The sequence below is a fragment of the Gorilla gorilla genome, chromosome 1, assembly GCF_029281585.2.
Source record: "Gorilla gorilla gorilla isolate KB3781 chromosome 1, NHGRI_mGorGor1-v2.1_pri, whole genome shotgun sequence".
NCBI classification, from domain to species: domain Eukaryota; kingdom Metazoa; phylum Chordata; class Mammalia; order Primates; family Hominidae; genus Gorilla; species Gorilla gorilla.
The window spans coordinates 205913353-205934576 of NC_073224.2; the positions used below are offsets into that span (position 1 = coordinate 205913353).

The window sequence follows — 21224 nt, forward strand, 5'->3', positions numbered from 1 at the left end:
ATACACATGCAAGGTGAGCAACACAAACTCAGCCATGGCTCTTGTGGTGCTTTCATCTAGTCAGGGAGACCTTAATGAAAACTACTTACCCCAATAAACATCTAATTAGGAATTATGGTTAGTGCTAGTAAAGAAAAGAAAAGAAAAGGGATGTCAGTCAGGATAGGTCAGGTTATACTCTGTGTACTAATCATGGTTTTTTAATTGTCTGTATTTTCTGATACTTTGACATCTTGGGGCTTTGTTGACCTAAAATAGCAAACAGCTCTCCCGGAAGTATGCCTTTCATATGCAAACTGATGATCCCAATTGGGTAGAGCACAACTAAGCCTTTTATTATTTTTTTTTTAATTTAATTTTTTTTTTGAGTCAGGATCTCACTTTTTTGCCCAGGCTGGAGCACAGTGGTACGATCGTGGGTCACTGCAGCTTCGAACTCCTAGGCTCAAGTGATCCTCCCACTTCAGCCTCCTGAATAGCTGGGACCACTTAAGCCCCGTGAGTAGCTGGGACCACAAGTTTAGCTGAGTAACCACCACACTTAGACAAATTTTTAAAAACATTTTTATAGAGATGGGATTTCACCATGTTGCTCAGGCTGGTCTTGAACTCCTGAGCTCAAGTGATCCTCCCACCTTGGCCTCCCAAAGTGCTGGGATTACAGGTGTGAGCCACTATGCCTGGCCTCTACCTCTTTTATTGAGATCTCATTGTTTATCTACTATCCCCCTGCCCTAATTACCCAGGGCCAGACATCAGACAGCTAAGGGTGGTCCACATACCCTGGTGCCCTCTGAAATTATTCAAACTAGGCAATCCTAAACCTGCTCAGCTGCTTACGTGATCTTGCCCATTCCTTCTTGGGAAAACCACAATAAAGGCTCTTGCCCACATTTTCCCAGGCTCCTTCTGCCTTGTCACTGACGCTGGAGCTTCTGACATGCTTGTGGCCCTGCATGGCATAGTATGCCCCTTCCTCTAGGAAACTGTGTTATCTTTCCAGCGGCAGTGTCTTCTGATCTGTTGGCCTCACCATACCTGAGTGGTAGTAACAAAACCTACAATTGAAAACGTGGTGGTAGCAAACAACCCTCAAATTGAAATGGCTTAACTCACCAAAAGTTTATTTCTTGCTCATGCTGCAGATTCAAAAGAGGTTTGCAGGGGCTCTCTGCTTAGGGGAGTTGCTCAGAGACCGTGGCTGCGGAGGCCAAGGATCACTGACCTTGGATAAGGGGAAGGGAATTCAGCAAAAGGTACACAGGCTGTTCAAGCCTCCCTCCTGGCAACAGCGACCTTCACTGCTACCCAAATCTCCCTGGCCAAGCTGGTGTCATGGCCAGGCCTGACCTCCACAGGGATGGGAGGTGCTGCTCCACTCTGTCTAGAAGGAAAGCTGGAAATGCAAGGTGAACCATACCAGTGACTTCACTGGGACCTCTGAGCATGCAGAATAGGCTGGTCTGGGATGTCAGGAATGCACCTTTCTAGAAGTAACGTTGAGACACTCGTGATAAGATTTGAATGATGAGAAAGAGTTAATTAGACAAATCCCAAGGGTTAGAAAGTGTTCTAAATGGGAGACAGTGTGTGCAAAGACCCTGAAGATGGGGCATGGCAAATTGAAGGCACTGAAACCAGAGGTGTACGAAGGAAGGGAGTGGGAGAAAAGCAGGGGAAGAGTATTTAATCACTGACATTATTTAGAACATGGATGCGTGGTGATAAGAAGTGAACTTTTAAAGTCCATTTTATTATTGATTTCAAATTCCCTACAGGAAATTCATGCCCTTATTGCCTGCACTTTGGGCTGACCACTTCCTTTGCCCTTGGGATGGCCTTGACCAAAGAAGACTGGGGGGCTGTAGCCAGGCAGGAGACAGAGCAGAGACTCTGTCAGGACCAAGCCATGCAGGATTTGTGAACCTCGTTAGGGATTCTGGCTTTAATCCTAAGAACAGTGGGAGGCTGTGGATAGATTCTGAGCTGAGAAATGAGGAGTATATGGTGTCCTGGCCGTCCCATTTTCCAGACTCTGGGTTACTTTTGGCAGGAAGGCAAAAACAAAGAAAAGACACTGGAGAAAATGAGAAGACAACAAGGCTGATGGAAAGCAGAAGATGGGTATTGTTTTACACGTTTGGCTATGCCACCTGTTTGCAAAATGCTGTTCTCTGTGCATTTTAGAGTCTGCAAGGAGGATAACTCATAGCAACAGGGGACTCTCACCTGCCTTGCCATCATTTTACTGCATTTCTCTGCTAAGTCTGGATTTCACTATTGAAGGATACCTCACTCCTTTCAATATGGTATTTAATCTTGTCAGATAAAAGATGGGAAAGTCTGAAAGTTTTATTTGCTCATTCTGTCATGCAACACCATAGCTCCTCCTAACTGCGGGGTCTTCAGCGTGTCTAAAATCGATCTCAAAGATAAGTGGGTGGGTGAGCAATGATTCAGGTATCCAGCTGGGGAGATTCAATTTCCCATCCCCTCCCCCAGCCTTAGCTAGCGCCTTTGAGGAATCCTCCCTGCTGGAATTTATCTACCAACCCTGGGAAAGAGCAGAGCAGTGGTAAATATCTGATTAGAGAAAATGCCTAGCAAGCTGCAATTCCATATATTGTAAGTGATAAAACTGTAATTGTTTGTTGACAGTGTACATTAGCTATTCACAGCTTGCGTCAATATAGTACCGAGAAACTAGGGTCTAGGAATCTTTAATGGCAGTGCAAAAATATCCTGGAACTAAGTTGGGGAATAAAATCAACAATTTCTGCTTAGTGAGAGGAATGCCATTCTCAGAGAGGACTTCATAGGAGAAGCCCTGGTGAGGTTTGAGCTTCCTCCATGAGGCTGTATGTAGTTGAAGGAAAGGATGGTCCCTAGGCTGAGTGTCTGGGAGGGCACCCAAGGGCATAATTCTGGTAGACATGGGTGAGAGACAAGTTGCAGCTGCTGTGAATTGGGCCCACCTGGAGATAGAGACAACCAGAGCTTGCTAGGATGGGGCCTGGGGAACCAGATATAGGTCTGGCCTTGCTGGGGACAATTTACTATTTTAATCCATAGGGTCCAATGGGATGATGTCAGTCTGTCACTGAAGATATGAATATTTTGGGGGAGGGAAAGGGCAACTGGTGCATGGGCAAGTCAACAGGAAGCCAAGGAATAGGCTAACGGGGGCCCTATGGCCTTAGTTCTGGTACTGGTAGTCAGCAAGGCTGCAGTCAATGCTGCCGGTGGGGGCGGGGAGGGTGCAATACAGGCTGGAGTGGATAGGAGGCGGCTGGAGTGAGGGGCCTGGAAAAGACAAAGCTCAAAGCCCAATCCAGGGAGACTGAGTGTAAGTCTGATCTAATGGAGGACTAGAGTACTGTCCAATAGCAATATAATATGAGCCATAGATATAATTTTTTAAAACTTATTAAATTTAATTTTTTGTTGGTAAAGGGTATTTTATTGGGGAAATTCACAGACAGAAGCATGGTCTTGGGTAGACACAAGGCAGGTAGATCTCTGCAATGTTACTCCCCAGACCCAGGGTGTATGTACCATAGGGAAAGGGTGTATGTGTCCAGCAAGACAATGAAAAGCAGCCTCTAGAACAGGCAAGGGTACTGTATGTGTCATAGCCTGTAACTTGTATGATAAACATCAAGATTGACATATTCTTATGCTAGGAACAGTAAATAAAATAGGAATCAGGAGGCATTCTCAAGACTGGAGCTAATCAGAAGTCAATATGGTAGATTTGTATTCATGAAACTTTTTATTTTGAAATAATAATAGATTCACAGGAGAGGTTCCATGTACCCTTCTCCCAGTTTCCTCCAATAGTTACATCTTATGTAACTATAGCACACTCTCAAAACCAGGAAACTGCCTTTGGTGCAGTGTGTGTATACTTCTATGTCATTTTATCACATGCAGATTCCCATAACCATCACTGCAATCAAGACACAGAATGATTCCATCACCCAAAGATCTCCTCATACTACCTCTTTGTGGTCATATCCATTTCCCTTCCTCTTACCATTCCTAATCTCTAGCAAGCACTAATCTGTTTTCCATCTCTTTAATTTTATCATCTCTAGAATGTTATATAAATTGAATCGCATGGCATGTGATCTTTTGAGATTAGCTTTTTTTCCCTACTTGACTTAATGACCTTGAGGTCCACCCACGTTGCTACATGTATTCATAGTCCATTCCTTTTTATTGCTGAGTAGTATTCTATGGTATGGATGTACTCCAGTTTGTTTAGTCATTCACCTATTATTGTAGGACATTTTGGTTGTTTCCAGTTTGGGCTATTAGGAATAAAGCTGCTATGAACAATTATGCATAGGTTTTGGGGCATAATGGATATAAGTTTCCACTTCTCTGGAGTAAATTGCTGAGTTGTATAGTTATGTGGTTTTTTTTTTCTCTTAAAGAAACTGCGAAACTATTTACCAGAGTGGCTGCATGTTTTTGCATTTCTACCAGCATTGTATGAGGAATCCAGTTTTCCTGTATCATCACCAGCATTGGGTATCGTGACTATAGTGTTTTATTTTAGCTGTTCCAATGGGTATGTAGTAATATTTCTTCATGGTCTTAATTTGTATTTCCTTAAAGGCTAGTGATGTTGAACATCTTTTCATGTGCTTATTTGCCATGCATATGTCTTATTTGGTGAAATGTCTATTCCATGTCTTTTGCGGATTTTCTAACTGAGTTGTTGAATCCTTGCCTTTTTCTCAATCTTAAGGGAAAAGCATTCAGTCTTTCACCATGAAGTGTGATGTCAGCTACTGTTTTTTTTTTTTGTAGATGTTCTTTATCAAGTTCAGAAACTTACCCTCTATTTGTAGGTTTCTGAATTTTTTTTTTTCGTTTAACTACAAACGGGTGTTGAAATGTGTCAAATACTTTTTCTGCATTAGTTGATGTGGTCATGTGATTTTTCTACCTTTAACCTGTTAATATGGTAGATTACACTGATTGATTTTTCAAATGTTGAACCAGCCTTGCATCTTTAGACACAACCCCACTTGGTTATGGTGTAAAAATATTTTTATATATTGCTGAATTCTCCTTGCCAATATTTTGTTAAGGTTTTTGTGTTTGTATTCATGTGAAATATTGATCTTCATTTTTCTTTATTTGTATTGTCTTTGGCTTGGTACCAGGGTAATATTGGCCTCATAATATGAGTTTGGAAATGTTTGTTCTTCTTTTCTGGAAGAGATTAGAGTAGAATTCGTGTTAATTCTTCTTTATATGTTTGGTAGAATTCTCTAGTGAAATCATCCAGGCCTAGATATTTCTTTTTTGGGAGTTTTAAAATTACTAATTCAATTTCCTTAATAGTTATAGGGCTATTCAAGTGATCTGTTTCATATTGGGAAACTTACGGTAGTTTGTGCTTTTCAAGTTTGTGCCCATTTCATTTAATGTGTCAAATGCGTGTGTGTAATTTGTAGTATTTCCTTATTATCGTGTTGTTAAGTGCAGGATCTGTTTTCCTTAGCCCTTGCCAACTCTAGATAGGTGAAAAATGAGTCTTGGGGTTTCAGTTTTTCACATTTTTATATTAATTAGGTGGATCATTAATTTGTATTGTATATTTTGCTCTTTTCCTCCTGTTTACCGTTTTCTTACTGATTTGTAAGAACTTTTTCTAGGTTATAAATACGAATCCTCCTCCTGTCACATATTCGTAACCTTTCAGTTTGCACTTTTCTCATTATCTTTTACAGTTTTTTGTCACACATACATGCTTTTAATTTTCATGTAGTTATTAATCAATATTGTCCTTTAAGGCCTCTGGGGTTTTATGTTGTATCCATTAGCACTCAATTTCAAGAGATAGAAAACCAAGTCAAGCTAGTTTAAGAAAAAAAGAAAGTAAAGAAAGAATGTTAGCTTATGTAACTGGGCATTGAAGAGATGAATCTCGCTGCATGGATTAAGGATCTGAAAAATACATCATCAGGGTTCTGTTTCTCTTCTCTTGCCACTGCTCAGCTTTTATTTATATCTATCTGGCGATATCATTTTCTCTAAAGCAGATAGTCTCTGTGTGATGATGAAAAGGCTGCTGGGAGTCTCAAGCTTATATTGTAGTAGTTTAAGCTCCAAAAATAAAAGGCTTTCAGAGTCTGTATATTATATCCCATAGAAGGACTCAGAATGACTCTGCTTGGGTGGTATGGTCTCTTCCCTCTTCCCCATACCCTGAATCAGTCCATAAAAATGAGGGCTAGTATGTTGTGATTGATCATTTACCTAGCTCTGTGGCTAGTGGGTAGGTGGAGTACCATCAGAACTCCATGCCATGGACAGCTCCCATGGAAGACTGACAGGGCAAATAGGTGCAAAGAGAGTCCTCTGCATGTCTTGCTTAGGAGGCCTTTCCCCAGCATAAGATGATTAAACAAAGTTTGTTTCCTTATAATATGTATGATTTCATTATTTTATGTATACATTTTTGATGAGAGAGAGTATATGAATATGGGGTGAGGTAGGGATCTTTTGCTGGATGTGTTTATATTTGAAGAGAAGATGCCCTTGAAACTTATTTGGTTGCCTGCTGCATAATTTGATCATTTTTTTCTTTGCTTTTTCTTGAGTCTATTCTGAGTTAACATGAATCCCACAAGGTTAGGATGGTGGGAAGGACAAGGGCTTCATCTAGCATAAGGGTTTTCACAGTGTCTGTTAACAAATATCTGGTTTAACTCATCTGAGCCCAATACTCATGCCCTTCAGTGGATATCCTGGGCATCAAGATATTGTATAGCAGTAGGAGGTATACAGTGGCACCCAGGAGAACCACGGATATTTCAAATTACCTAAAAATGGGGACAAAGTTAAACCTTGAAATTCCTCCTAGATTCCTACCTGGGTGTGGTAAGGCAGGCTGAGGCTTAGAGGGGGTTAAGGACAAAGGTGTGTAGGAGACTGGCCACCTCACTATGACCTGTGTGCACAATCAGGTCCCTGTGAGGGTCACCAGGCATGGATGCCCAGCAGTGGACAAGGTCTTTCCTCAATGTATTTCCAAGTGTTCAGCGGTATCTTTTTCCCTTAGAGGAATCTTTAAAAATGATTATCTTGTGCTAACAGCGTATTATTTCAGGTTCAACAATTCCTTTAGCTTCACACCTGTTTCCTTTTATTCAGTTAAATTCCAGAAAGAAAATTTAAACATTTTCATTTTAATAGCACGCACAGTTTGATCCCATTTGTATGAAATTATTTCATTGAATATGATTCCATCTATTGATCCCACCATCTCTTTGTACGTCAACTGTCAGGAATAATTATTTCTAGATTGTGTTGGTTTTTTATTTTTTGCTTTCTTTAAAAACTAATAGGCACTTATTTCTATAAAAGCAGTAGACATTCCTTTGAAAGAATAAAGTCTATGATAAGAAGCATCCTCATTCTTCTACTTGGAGTTGGCTCTATTTCCCTTACTATGTGAATAAATATTGTCTACTGGCAATTGTTAGTTGTAAACTCATGGGGAATTATACCCAGAGCCTCACAGGACCTCAGCCAGAAAGAGAGGAGACAGGAAAAGAAATCAGAAAAGGAGAAGAGAGGAAACACAAAGGAAGCAGGCAAGCCTCTAGGTTGGGGATTAGACCATGGCTTTGGGGGAGTCACTTCCTCATGTTTCTGGGGCAGAAGCCTGCTGGTTTTCATCACCTCTGCTGAGAATCACTTTGTCTTTGAACACCCTCTGTGTGCCTAAATCAGCACTGTGTATCCAGCAGGCACTCAATAAATGCTTCGTGGATGTGTAGTTTCCCAAGGGGGTCATTCTCCCTAATCCACTTCTTTGTCTTTCAGGCTCACAGGCTTTCAGCTGCCAGCCACCATTGTTAGTGCAGCCACCACCCTCTCTCTGCGCCTCATCAGCGACTATGCAGTCAGTGCCCAAGGCTTCCACGCCACCTATGAAGGTAAGTGCCTCCCTCATCGGCCACAGGAGCCGGAGATGTGATGTCCTAATAGCCACAAGCAGGACTGCATTGCTCACAGATGCAGGGAAGTATTCTTCATACCCAGAGCTTGCGCCTGTCCTAACAAGGCTGGTTACTAACCAGTAACTCAGTTACTTAAATTGTCCCTCTTGGTTCCCAGGAAACTGAGAATTGAAATCAAAGCTCATGTGCGGTAGTTTATCCTGAGGGCCTGGTAACATCTACTTCTCTGTCCCCTTTAACTAGGTTTTGTTGTGTTTTTATTTTTTTAATTCTGTTTTATATTGGGCTTCATTGTATAAGGTACCTCAGGTTGTTTTTGAAAATAAAAGACATATAAACCCTAAGTAAAAGAAATAAAATAAGCAGCTGAAAACACCATACAGTGACTGCCAAGAGTCAGTTTTATATCATTCAGAGAAGAACAATCGATTTTTCCTTAATAGCATGGATTAGGGGCTTTTGGTTTGCGCTATGCAAATAATTTGTACTTCTCTCAGTCTGTTTAAATATGGTGTTAGAATTCAACTAACACTAATATCTTCAGATTATACACTATTATTATTATTAACTTTATTATGTTCAGAAGGTGGTACTTCTAGATCTCTGTCATTTCCCTGGGAAATTTACATCTCATTAATAGGTAATTATGCCACTCTTGGCTAAGACCTGCACTGTTATTTTGTGTTAAGATCATTAATAGGCATATTTTAAGACTGTTAATGATAATTAATAACAGTAATGACATAATACCCTAGTAAAGCATGCCAGATATCCAAAAGCTTTTTTTTTTTTTTTGCCTTTGCCTTTGTTTAAGAACTTAAAGAGTAAGCGATGCTTTCTTGAATGAAGCTATAGCAATACAGAAACAGATACTCCCTGTCTTGGCCAGGGGTGTAATGCATAAAGAGGACAAGTTCTGCCTCCTTAGCAAAAAACCACCCCTGGTGGCAGGGGGTATAGGGGAGATGGTTTGATGCTTTAACCTGAGCAACTGGGGGCTCCTGGGAAGGCTTCAATTATTTTTAACTAAAGGTTGCTGAGAAGGCTCCTGAGAAAGTTCCACCTGTCTTTTGCTGAGGGCTTCTGACATAACTCTATTTTACCTTAACTGAGGGCTCCTGACAAAGACTGACCTGTCCTTAAAGTGAGGATTCCTGAAATAGCCTAATTTCTTTTTAAAAAATGATCAGATCTCGGCCGGGTGTGGTGGCTAACACTTGTAATCCCAGCACTTTCGGAGGACGAGGCGAGTGAATCACTTGAGGCCAGGAGTTTGAGACCATCCTGGGCAACATGACAAAATCCCATCTCTACTGAAAATACAAAAATTAGCCGGGCATGGTGTTACACACCTGTAATCCCAGCTACTTGGGAGGCTGAGGCACGAAAACTGCTTGAACCTGGGAGATGGCACTGCACTCCAGCCTGGGTGACAGAATGAGACTCTGTCTCAAAAAAAAAAAAAAAGTTCCTACTAATATCAAGCCTGTGATTTTTGTCATCCTGTTTATTCCTTCAACCTGGCCCTGAATCCAAAGTAATTCTCTCCAAGTTTGAGCAACAAGCTCCTCACTAGGAGAAGCCTCTTCAGAAGCTTCCTAAAGTCTGTCTGGCCATTAGCTCCTTCCACAATAGGTTGGCCTTGGGGACATTGACTGCACTTGGGACCTGGGGCCAGGAAAAGGGAGACTGGGTCAGGGACACTAGAAGAGGTGCCAGCAAAGATGCTGGGAGTGACTGACACATGGGGGAACTGGCCGGGCCCTAGGCTCTCATGGTGCCCTCATTTCTCAGTCCTGGTCGATCTTTGAGGCCCTGGCTTCCCTGAGACTTGAGGAAAAAGGTGTCCCTGCCCACACTGCCCTGTTAGGGGCACAAGCACTTCTCATTAAGCAGAGCAGATCTGAGGGCACATTCAGAGTCCCGTGAAAACAGACACTGTCACCTGGAAATCATGAGCAGGGTCTGTAGTTGGGCAACAGGAGGTCTGTAAACTCCATGACATTAGAGACAAAAATTCTGAGGATGGGTGTATCTTTTTCTAGGGAGAATATACAGCAGGCATTAGAAAACTCAGATCCCCCTGGCCAAATCTAGCCAGAAGCTTGTTTTTGTAAATAAAGTTTTATTGGAACACAGCCATGCCCATTCGTTGACATGTGTTTGGTGGCTGTCTTCATGCACTACAACTGCAGAGTTGAGCTATTGTGACAGAGACCCTATGCAAAGCCAATGAGATCCTTACTTTTTGACCCTTTGCAGAAAAAATTTACTTACCCCTGGTCTACAGCTGTATTGTCCAATACAGTAGCCATTAGCCACATACGGCTATTTACATTTAAATTAACTAAAATTGAATAGAATTTAAAATTCAGTTTCTTAGTCACACTAGCCTTGTGTCAAATGTTCAGCAACCACATGTGGCTTGTCTGCCATGTAGAACAGCCCAGATACAGAATATTTCCACCACTGCAGAAAATTTTACTGGACAGAGCTGAGCTGGAGCTTTCATCGGATTCACAAAGAGGCCGGTGATTCAAAAGAGATTGCAAAACATTAGGGATACATTAGAGGCCAGTGGATCCCTCCTCTCACCTGCCTGGCACAGGTGAGGCAGTCCAGGCATGAGAATGCTCAACATTCCACAGCAAGACTCACAGGGCAGAAGGAACAGCCTATTTCACCTTAGCCACATAATGATGTCAGGTCTCTAAGTCATTGGCACTAAGGAAATAAAGCCTTGTAAGCAAGGCCCCTGCAAAGGCTAGACCAATGCTAACAGATTGCTGTAGCCAAGCGAGTCTCTATGCAGTCACCTGTTGCAGGGTTTCTGCAAACTTCGCAGGATGTGTGGCTGGCTGTTTTGTACTGCATGGTAAAGTGGGTCACAGGTGTCCGTGCTAACAAAGGAGTCAGACACCCATAAGCCAAGGCTGTGGCTATCACTGAAGCTCATTAATTTGATTTGGGACTGGGCTATGTGGCAATTCATGCATCTGGACAAATGTGAGTTGCACTTACTTTTGGAACACCCACAGTGGATGGACAAGGATGGAAGGTGGGAGGCATGAGTAGGGGCAGCCACTGCTGTGAGCATACCCACCTGATATATGCCCTGGGATCTCTATCGTTGAGCTTACTCAACAGGCAACTGAATCGTGTTGAACCTGTACCTGACTCACTAGGTGACCTTGGGCAGATTTTTAAGCTCTCTGAGCCTCATTGTGGGGTGGAGGAGGGGAGATTCACTAGTCAAAAGGAATTTATGAAGATTTGGCTCTCAGGGAAGGAGCTCAGCCCCCTTCCTCCATTGCAGAGTCCCCTTGGACATTTGTGCTGGGTGGCAAGCAGGGAGAATGACAGACAGGCTTCAAAGGAGAGGCCCCCACTTCCAGCCTAGGCTGCCTCCAGTCAGGATGGTTTCCTTATATTCGCTATTCATGATGTTGTTGTGTCCGTTTCAAAATGGCATCAGGGCCCTGCTCTTGGTAGCTCCTCTTGGCTGACATCCCCAAATGTCTGCTATCAAAGCGAGTTTGATTCTCCTCCACCCTCATCCAGAATGTGAAAAGTATAGATAAGGAACTGAACTGCTGCTAGGGATTTTGGAGAAAGGTGAAGTCAGGTGATGAGTGTCAGCCCACGGCTGCTGCCGCTGCAAGGAAGAGATCAAAAAGGCCGGTAGTCAAACCCTGAGATGACAGAAGGTGCTTGGTTTGTAATCCCTGGGGGCAAGAGCGTGGGCTGCAGCAGCTGGACGGGAGGGAAGGGGATCAACCTGTATTAAGCACTGACTGTATGCCAGGCACTTTACATACATTATCTCATTTAATCCCCCACCACAACCCTGTGGACAGACATTGCTATCCATCTTACAGAAGTACATGCTGAGCCTCAGGGAAGTTTTGTGTGCAGCTTAGGGCTTGATGGCCAGGAATTTTAACGTGGCTTTTCTGCAAAACTCTTTGAGTAAGGCAGAGGCTAGTGACTCCATTTCACAGGCAGGTAAACTGGAGATAAGCCAGAGGCAGGGGAGGATGTGGGAACTTCCAGGCTGGTGTGGGTCATCCATGGAGGCAACAAGAGATGTGTTCCTGAGCTTCTCAGCTAGGGTCGCCAGATAAAATACAGGGCACTCAGTTAATTTGAATTTTAAATTATTCAAATTTTTGAAGTGGGAATAATGTTTAGTGTAAGTATACCCCAAATATACTTATTTTATTTTATTTATTTATTTTTTTGAGATAGGGCCTCACGTTTTCCTCCAGGCTTCAGTCCAGTGGCACGATCTCAGCTCACTGCAGCCTCGACCTCCTGGGTTCAGCCTCCTGCCTCAGCCCCTGAAGGAGCTGGGACTGTAGACACGCGCCACCACAGCCGGCTAATTTCTTTGTATTTTTGGTAAAGATAGGGTTTCACCATGTTTCCCAGGCTGGTCTCGAATTCCAGAGCTGGAGCGATCTGCCTGCCTCGACCTCCCAAAGTGCTAGGATTACAAGCATGAGCCACCACACTGGGCCTGAAATTTAAATATAACTGAGCATCCTGCATTTTCAGTTGCTAGATCTGACAATCCCATTTTCAGCACAGAGTCTGAAAATAGGCCCCAGGAACCCTCGCCCCACTTACCTCCTCCTCCTCCTCCTGACTCCCACGTCTGCCCATGTTCTGCTCTACCCAGGTAGGGCTGTCTGCCCAGGTGTAGCCTCAGTTCTGCCATTCCAATGAATATACATTTAGACATCTCTCTGCGCACACACATATGCACACAGGTGTGGATCCGTGTGCACTTGGGATTATGCTATCTGTGCAATTCTGTAATCTGGTTAATGAAGCCAACGTTTTTCTGTGTTAATGAAAGTAGCCCTGATTTGTCTTTCTAATGAACATCACTGAGGAAGCCATTGTGGTTTGCATATACCATAGTTATCTAACCAGTCATCTTCTGTGGACATTTAGGTGAAGAACATCCTTGTACATACAATTTAAGCCCTCATCTATTTATCTTCTTAGAATAAATTCTTGGAAGTGCAATTGCTGGGTCAAAGAGTATGTAGATTTTCCATTTTATACATAATTCCATCGTGTCTTCAGAAAGGTTATACGAACGCACTCTTCTACCAACAGTACACAAGCAGGCCTGAGCCCATTCCTCCCACCTTGCCAGTGTTACATGTTGTTGAGTTTTAAGTCTGTTTCATGGATTAAAATGGGTGGAAAATGACATCCCATTTGTTGTGATAATTGGCATCTCTTTGATTGTAGGTAAGGTGAAGCACCTGTCATCACTTACTGGCCATGTACTGATAATTGTATAAATCCTCTCTCTTGGTCTCTGCCTACTCTTCCATGGGGGTGTTAGAATTTTTCTTATCTTCTTTGTAAGTGTTTTTGCATATTAAGGATATTAATGTAATGGGTTTCCTTTAGAGGTACAGCAGTTTTCATTTTTATGCCACTCATTTTACATTTTAATTTTTTAATATTTCCTTTATGCTATCTATTTTTGGTGCCATGCTTGGAGAGGCTTTTTGTGTGTGAAGATTAGATAAATGTTCATTTAAAGGCTCACCTTATTCTTTTAGCTTTATTTTACTGTTTATTTTTAAATCCTCCTGGAACCCAGATGTGTTGATCTTGGTTTCTGTGACTCCCTTTCTGTCTTTGGCTCTCTGATGCTCGCCATGTGTCACTCCGAGTTCATGGAAGCCTGCATCTTCCCCACTCTACCCCCAGTGTGTCCCTATCTGATGTTTCCAGTCTTCCTGCCATTTGGTCATTTTTTCTCACCCTAGCCCCAGACTTCCCACCTTCCCCACACACAACTCCCAACTCTTGCATGGGATTGTTTCCGATTATTCCAGACTGATCGCCAGGTAAGCGAGCGTGATGGGCAGATCAGAAATGCCAGTGAGGGAAGAGTCTCTGCAGGTTTTTAGTGCTTAATCCTGGTTGCACCTCTGCATTTTAGCAGCATGGATCTCGTGCACTCTGACACTTTTGTGAAGGAGAGCCCATCTCTGAGTGTCGGGTCTCAGTCTATTAGATCTACTTAATATTCTAGCTCTCAAAACAGGTATTTCTTTGTTTAGCTAAGTCTAACTGTGATCTGGACATCTCACTATCAAACTATAGGCTTCCTTAAAAATCAGACCAGTTCTATTCCACTAATTGTCTCTATGAAGAATCTTAGAAGGATGATGTACCCTTATTTTCCCTTATTTTTTGTGGACTCCTTGGTAACCATAAGGGGAAAGGTGGCATAGTACAAGAATTAAGATCTCAGGTTCTGAATTCAGACACCTGGAATCAAATCCTATCTTGCCACTCACTTGCTGGTTGACCTTGGGCAAGTTATGTCATTTCATTGAGCTCCAGCCTCTGTGCCTGTAAAATCGGGATAAGAATAATACCTTACTTCTTAGAGCTGTTGTGAGGATTAAGGAAGAGAATACACAAGTCACAAGATGTGCTCAGTATGGGACCTGGCAAATTGTCAGTGCTTGATAAATGTCAGCTAATTAATTAAGTCACTCTCATCCTAACCTTACTTGACTGGGATTATTTCAGGGGAGGGAAGGAATATGTCAGCTTCATAGCTCACAATCCCAGCCCCACCCCAGTACCCTGGCTCCAGAGTTTGCATAAAATCCTTAATCCAGCTGTTCGTGGTGTGTCTAGCTTTACAGCCAGACCGTGGCTTTTGGAGGGAAGAAGCAGAGTGTTCTTCATATTCATGAGCCTCTGGCACTGCTTGAGCCTGTGTCCATTGGATAGGGATGAAGTCTCAGGCTTTGTCACTTGGTGGATGGGAGCTAATGAGGCCAAACCAGGAACTTAGTCTGTTCATGGCCTCTTCTCTTTGTATCAGAGATGTTGGCTTTAGAGCTAAGGGTCCTAGTAAGAAGTCAAATAGGCCCTAGGCTTTTGAGGTCATGGATTTGAAAACTGTGACACACACGTACATGCGTGTACACGTACTCACACAAATACAACTCTTCCATAAGATTCACAGGGAGTTTACAGATGCCCTGTGGCCACCCCGATCCCCTAGTTCACCTAAAAAAACAGCCCAGAGAGGTTGACCTCACACATTAAGTTGATGGTAGAGATTTCTTCGTTCATTGAGCTAATATTTACTGGGCGCATATTGTGTGCAGTCCTTGACTTTCATCCAAGCTTCATTTTCATTGTCACGATTTGTGCTCTCTCCCTAGTCTATCTCCCCTCCCAAAGGGGAGCAGGGAGAAAGAAGACATGCTCCACTTAGTGTCACTTCTGGAAAAAAAAAAAAAAACAAAACCCTGGTATGCTTTTGCTACCAATGGAAGATCAGTAATATCGTCTCTGTATAAGGACCACAGCGTGTTGCAACAGGGTAGACAGACTCATTTGTGAGGGATGGGCAGATGGAGCCAGAGCTGCCCGTTTTGCTGTTCCAGGAGATGTAGAAGGTTAGGAGCAAGCCTCAGAACACAGTGTGCTTCTGTGATGTTTGGAGGTGGGAGTAGGGTTGGAGGTGATCATGCCACTGTGCATGCAGATAAATTGGGGTCCAGAGATGGAATTGGAAGCAAGTACATGGGAGAAATGGGCCTTTCCTGGTTTTGTTTTTTCCTGTAATTAGACCTGCTGATTCTCTCTCTCGGCCTCAGCCTCTCAGACAATTTCCTCATTCCAAAAGAGTTCCCCAATTCTGGGACATTATGCAGACATCTCAAAATTGGGCTAATGGAAGCCATTTGATCACATATATATAGATAGACATACACTGAATATGCAATTTGCAGCATTTAAGCCACTCCAGGCCAGAACAGCAGAACAGCAGGCCAATGCCCTCCTCCAGGGAGGGAGGTGATAGATGTCCATTTCCTCCGCTCAGGAGGGATGGTGTGTGCTTCCTGAGTGAACCTGTTCCATTTCCGATGGCTCTGCCTTGGGAGTTGGAGAACATTCATTTTAATCAGTACTGTGGAGTAGCAAATTAATACATAGAGATGTGACATTTGAGACAAATTGGGCAGCACTTCTCAATAAGTGGAGAATCAGGATGATTTTCATATCACGTCCTCAATAATCCCACAAATAGTTCATCATGCATAGTAATATTTTACCCCTTTGGGGAAGAGTATTAACATAGCTTTAAGATGATATTATGCCAAACTCTAGTGCCGTGACCCTCTTCCTGTCAGGGTGTCAGGAGAAACAGTGATGAGGAGGAAGGAGCATTCTCACGCAGCTGCCTGCTTGCAGATACGGTGTACCTCTGCTTCACTTCTCTGTCCCCATTCATTCATTCTTCATTCATTCAACAAATATTTACTGAAGGCCTGCTATATATCAGTCCCAAAGTAGGCTTTGAGGATACAAGAAAGAATAAGAAGTGGCCCCTACATTCAAGGAGCTCTGAAACCTAAAAATGTTGGGAGAGAAGTAAGGGCATAAGCCCAGGAGACAGGAGATGTGGATCCAAACCCTAGCTTTCCCTCAGGCTGGCTGTGAGACGTTGGGCAAGTCTCCCAACCTCCCTGAAATGATTTTTTTGCAAAACAGAAACTATAATGCCCGCTTTAATAGGTTGTAATGAGGATTAAAGGAGTCAGTGCGTGACAAGTGCCTGGCACAGAGATGCTATTCAAAAACAACCAATTTGTCTACCACGTGGAGAAAATCGCTCTCATGCCCGGTTAGGTTTCTGGAGATCAAGTTTGAGCTCTGCCATATCCCCAGTGTATGCGCTTAGATAAGGAACTACACCTCTCAGACTCCTCCTATGAAAAATGGGGTAATTTTCTCTCCATTTCAAGAGGACTGTGAGCATGAATGACAAGGTCTAGAAAGAATCTAGGGTGACATTTGGCACATAGTAGGCACTCAGTAAAAGGAAGCTAATATAACAAGCCATGGTGGGTTTTATGGGAGTGAAAAAAAAAACAGTTCTTTCCCCTGACAAAACCTTTGGTCAAATCTTGTGGCTCTCCGAGGGCAAGAACTATCACTTACTTTTTTGTTTTCTCTGCCACCATGATACCTTAGTCTAGGGCCTGCCACACAGTAGGAGTCCTGCAGTGGTAGCTATTGCTTGCATCTCCTGACCTGGATCCCTACTAGTCTATATAAGGCTTTTGTGCAACATGAAAGTGGCTACTCTGAGAAGACACTGTCCTGTGAGCATATGGCTCAGTGGATAGCGTATAGGCTGGGTTCTAATCCTGATCACCCCTCTGCCTGGGCATACTTTCGCAGTACTCAACTTGAACAACTTGAAGGTTCTGGAGCTTTACTTCAGAACCGTCCTCTTGGGAGTCTGTGGTCATTCACTATCCAACAAAAGATTCAGAGATTCATTGGATGCTTGGGAGCAAAGATCTCAGAGAGCTTTTACTTGAAACCCTTTAATTGGGTTAAAGGGTTTAGCCCTTTAAATCCTTCAAGTGTGGTGGCTTACACCTGTAATCCTAGCACTTTGGGAGGCCAAGGCCAGAGGATCATTTGAGGACAGGAGTTTGAGACCAGCCTGGGTAACATAGCAAAATTCCATCTCTACAAAATATTAAAAAGAAAATTAGCTAGGCATGGTGGTATGCACCCGTAGCCCTACCTGTTCAGGAGGCTCAGGCAGGAGGATCACTAGAGCCCAGGGGGTTGAGGCTGGAGTGAGCTGTGATTGCGCCACTGCACTCCAGCCTGGGCAACAGAACAAGATTCTGTCTCAAACAAACAAACCAAACCAACAACAACAACGGAAATCCCCGACCATTTAATTGCTTCCAGGATGGAGTCCAGACTCCTTACCTGGCCATCAAAACCTCTGGCATCAGCCCTACATCCATCCCCTTCCAGTTCTCAGATGCACCATACTCTGTCTTCCCACTTGTCTTTCAAACACACTGAGTCCCCTCTCCTGAGCCACCTCACCACTACCACCCAACTCTTCTCTTCTGTTCTCTGCCTAAACTAAATCCAAGAGGCTGCCCCTGTGCACAACAGCCCTATTCTATTACCTCTTGGCTCCCTGCACTTCTCCTTCTATCACGTGCATCACTCATGTATTTTCTGTTCCTTGTTTACCTTCTCTACTCTTGTGTGTGCTTCTGGACAGGAAGAACACTCAATAGAGCACCGAAGTCAGAGCTCAGGGTCTAAAGGAAGACTTGACTCCCAACTCGTCCAGGTAGTAGCCAGCTTGTGACTTTGAGCAAGTCACTTAACCTCCTCTGACCCCTTATCATAGGAGGACAATAAGAATAATAAACCCTACTCCATGGGATTGTTGTAGGGAAGAAATGGGGTAACACATCAAGTGCTCCTAATAATGCCTGGCATAGAATAAACACTCACTAAGTGGTTGTGTAAGCTATTAGGATCACTCTTCACAGTTGTGCCTAGCCCAGGGTCAGACACATAGTAGGTGCTCAACAAATACCGATTAAACAAGTGAATGGATAAATGATCGTCTTGCCCCATGTGAAAGGCCCAGGCAAGAAAAGAGATTTAGGCTCAAGGTACCTGATACCATATTTCTTTGACTCTAAGATGCCCCCAGTCGTAAGATCCAGCTTTAGTTGATGTACCATTAAGAAAGAAAAAAATGCTGCCAATTAAAGTGTGATATGCCATTGACTATAAGACACATCCTAATTTCAGAGATATTAAAATATGGAAAAGCTTGCACCCTAGAACCGATGAAATATGGTAACTGCTTAATTGCTCCTAACCACCCCTTAGCCTCAGTTGAGGTGTACTTATCATTCCGACCTGTTCTCTGACCCAGAGCTCTCTGATGGTCAGGACTCCTCCTTTTCAGCATTCAGGTGGAGACTCTTAACCATGTGATCACCTGTTAATTTATTCTCTCGGCTCCAAGTCTCATTACTTCTCAATTTTCTGCATTGAACTCTATTTAACACTTATTAGCACAGGTCTTTAGCTGATAAACGCCCTTTTCACGGGAAGCAGCAGGGTGCCCCAGGCTTGACCCTGCCTCCCATAACCGTGCTCAAGGCAGGGGGGCCCAGAGACCCCCAAACATGGCTAGCTCAGGACCACTGCCAGCCCACTCCCAGCCCCTCCCAGGATGGATCCCTTGGTACCGAAGAACCACTGGGTGGGGACCTGGATGTGATTTCTCCCGTGTAGATAGAAGGGGAGAGGGTTGTCCTTCAACTGCTGCTCTGGTAGGGACCGTAGCTGGACATGCATATCTGTCTCCTGCCTGTGCCCTTGGGTCAGGTGACCCTGTTGGAGCTTCCTCCACTGACCCCAGCCCTAGAGGTTTAGGGGATGCATGCCTTTCTGCCACCTCTTCCTTGGGGTGACTTATTTCCTAACCCATGAGTCCAGCATCAGTGGGGAGAGAACACTTCCAAACAGAAGTGTCAAATTGAATATTTCAGTCCCACCTCTTGCCATTAATGAATAACTCAGGAGTGATTAACCACTGTTTTGGATTATTCTTTCTACCTTTTCCTTCATTAATGTGAATAATTGAGAGTTGAACCCACTGATATTTCATTTTAACAGCAGGAGAGAAAAGCACTTACCGCATTAGGTAGGAGATTCTGATTTGGAGATTTGGCGGTGGACAGATGGCATCCCTGTCCTTCCCCTGTGGATGCCATTACATGATAGGAGTTGTTTCACAGTCCTTTATCCTCATACAAGCCGCAGGGTCCGTAGCCCAGGGCCTCTGAGATGAAGACAACGAAGGAACTGGCACTTGTCGAGCACCTTCAACATGCTCAGCAATGCAGGGGTGGGGGCTTTATAGACAACAACTGACACATAACCACCTCGTGAGCAAGGCCTTAGGATCCCCATTTTACAGATAAGGAAGTTGAGGCCTAGAGAGGTGAGTTACCTTGCCTGCGGTGAACCAGGACCTAAGGGTCATGCACAATTTAAAAATCAGTCTGGTTCCAAAGCCCACACTCTCTCCACTATGTTCCCGCTGAAAATAAGCCCTGCACAGTTCTCCAGGCCTGCCCCACTCGCCTATCCCTACCCCACAGCAGGAGAGGCCTGGGAGAGTCGGGTGGGCCAGCAGCATGATGCTGGGGCATCTCCTTGAGCCTGTGGTCCCCAGCCCTGGCCTTGCTTAGGGCGTTGTTGCTGCCTGAGACCCGTCTCATGGACAGTGGCTTTGCTTCCCAGCTCTGTCATCCTTCCTTCCAGCTCTCCGCTTCCTGTTATCCCTCAAGACCTTTATCCAGCTATATTTGCAGAGTAAACAGACTGGGCTTGGTAATGAATTACTTGACCAGGAGCTAATCTTGGGAAGTGGAGGGGACAGGGCAGGTGAAACACATTTGAGCCTCAGGGCCTCCATACATTCTGTTCCCCTTGCCTGTATCCAGTGGCCCCAAAGCCCTCTCCCTGGTTCCATTCAGCTCTGTGCTCATGTGTCTTCTTATTGAGAAGCTTTTTCTGACCACACTGTATATAATACAGCACCTGTTACCCATCACTCCCTATCACCTCCTGACATATGCTATGACTGTTTATTTATTTGCTTATTGTCCTTCTCTGCAAGAATGTGAACTTCCTGGGGTCAGGAGCTTTGTGTTGTTTTGCATTACTATTGTTCTGTGCTGATTCCTCAGCTCCTAGGACAGGTCTTGTCACATGTTAGGTACTCAGTAAATATTTGGTGAATGAATGGAATCAAAGACCAGAAGAAAGAGCAAAGGCATTTGAGCAACTGCAAGAAGGGCAGTTGTGGAGTATGAGGGCAGGGGTGTGGCTGGAGCTGAACTGGCTTGAGGGACAGGGAATAGCTCATGTAGGACCTAGGAGGCCACAGGAAGGAGTTCGGGCCTTACTCACAAGAAGGGGACAATCGCTGAAGGGTCTTAGGCAGGGAAGTGGCTCAGTGAGATTTATGCTTTAGAGACATTGGGGAGAGCAGGGGCAGACTGCGGGGAAGGAAACCAGTCACAGGAGGCAAAGCAGGGACCACTGTCGAGCATAGAATGTTTCTGAACCTTCACCAGCACTGAGGATGGTGCCAGGACAAGGGGAGACCAAGCCCAGGGCTCACTCCCCACATTGCCTTTATGGATGGACATTTACACTGCTGGAACAGAAGGAATGCCCTCTATATGGAGCAGCTTAGCCTTCACAATTGCTTACACAGAATGTTTGTGATATTTCTGTCTGTTCTGCTGACATTCAGATGTGACTGTAACTGATTGAACAAGCTCACCTGAAGAGTCTTGCTGAATAGATGAATGTTCAAGT

The 21224-nt window shown here is 43.9% G+C and overlaps 1 protein-coding gene across 2 annotated transcripts in view; it reads left to right on the forward strand.

Moving 5' to 3' along the window:
- The window catches only part of CSMD2 (CUB and Sushi multiple domains 2), a 647961-nt gene that overhangs the window by 116757 nt on the left and 509980 nt on the right, over positions 1 to 21224 (forward strand). For both annotated transcript variants that reach the window (XM_055391224.2, XM_063700513.1), the window contains exon 3: positions 7849 to 7961. In XM_055391224.2, coding sequence (XP_055247199.1) covers positions 7849 to 7961 — 113 coding nt within the window. The remainder of the gene's footprint in view (positions 1 to 7848; positions 7962 to 21224) is intronic.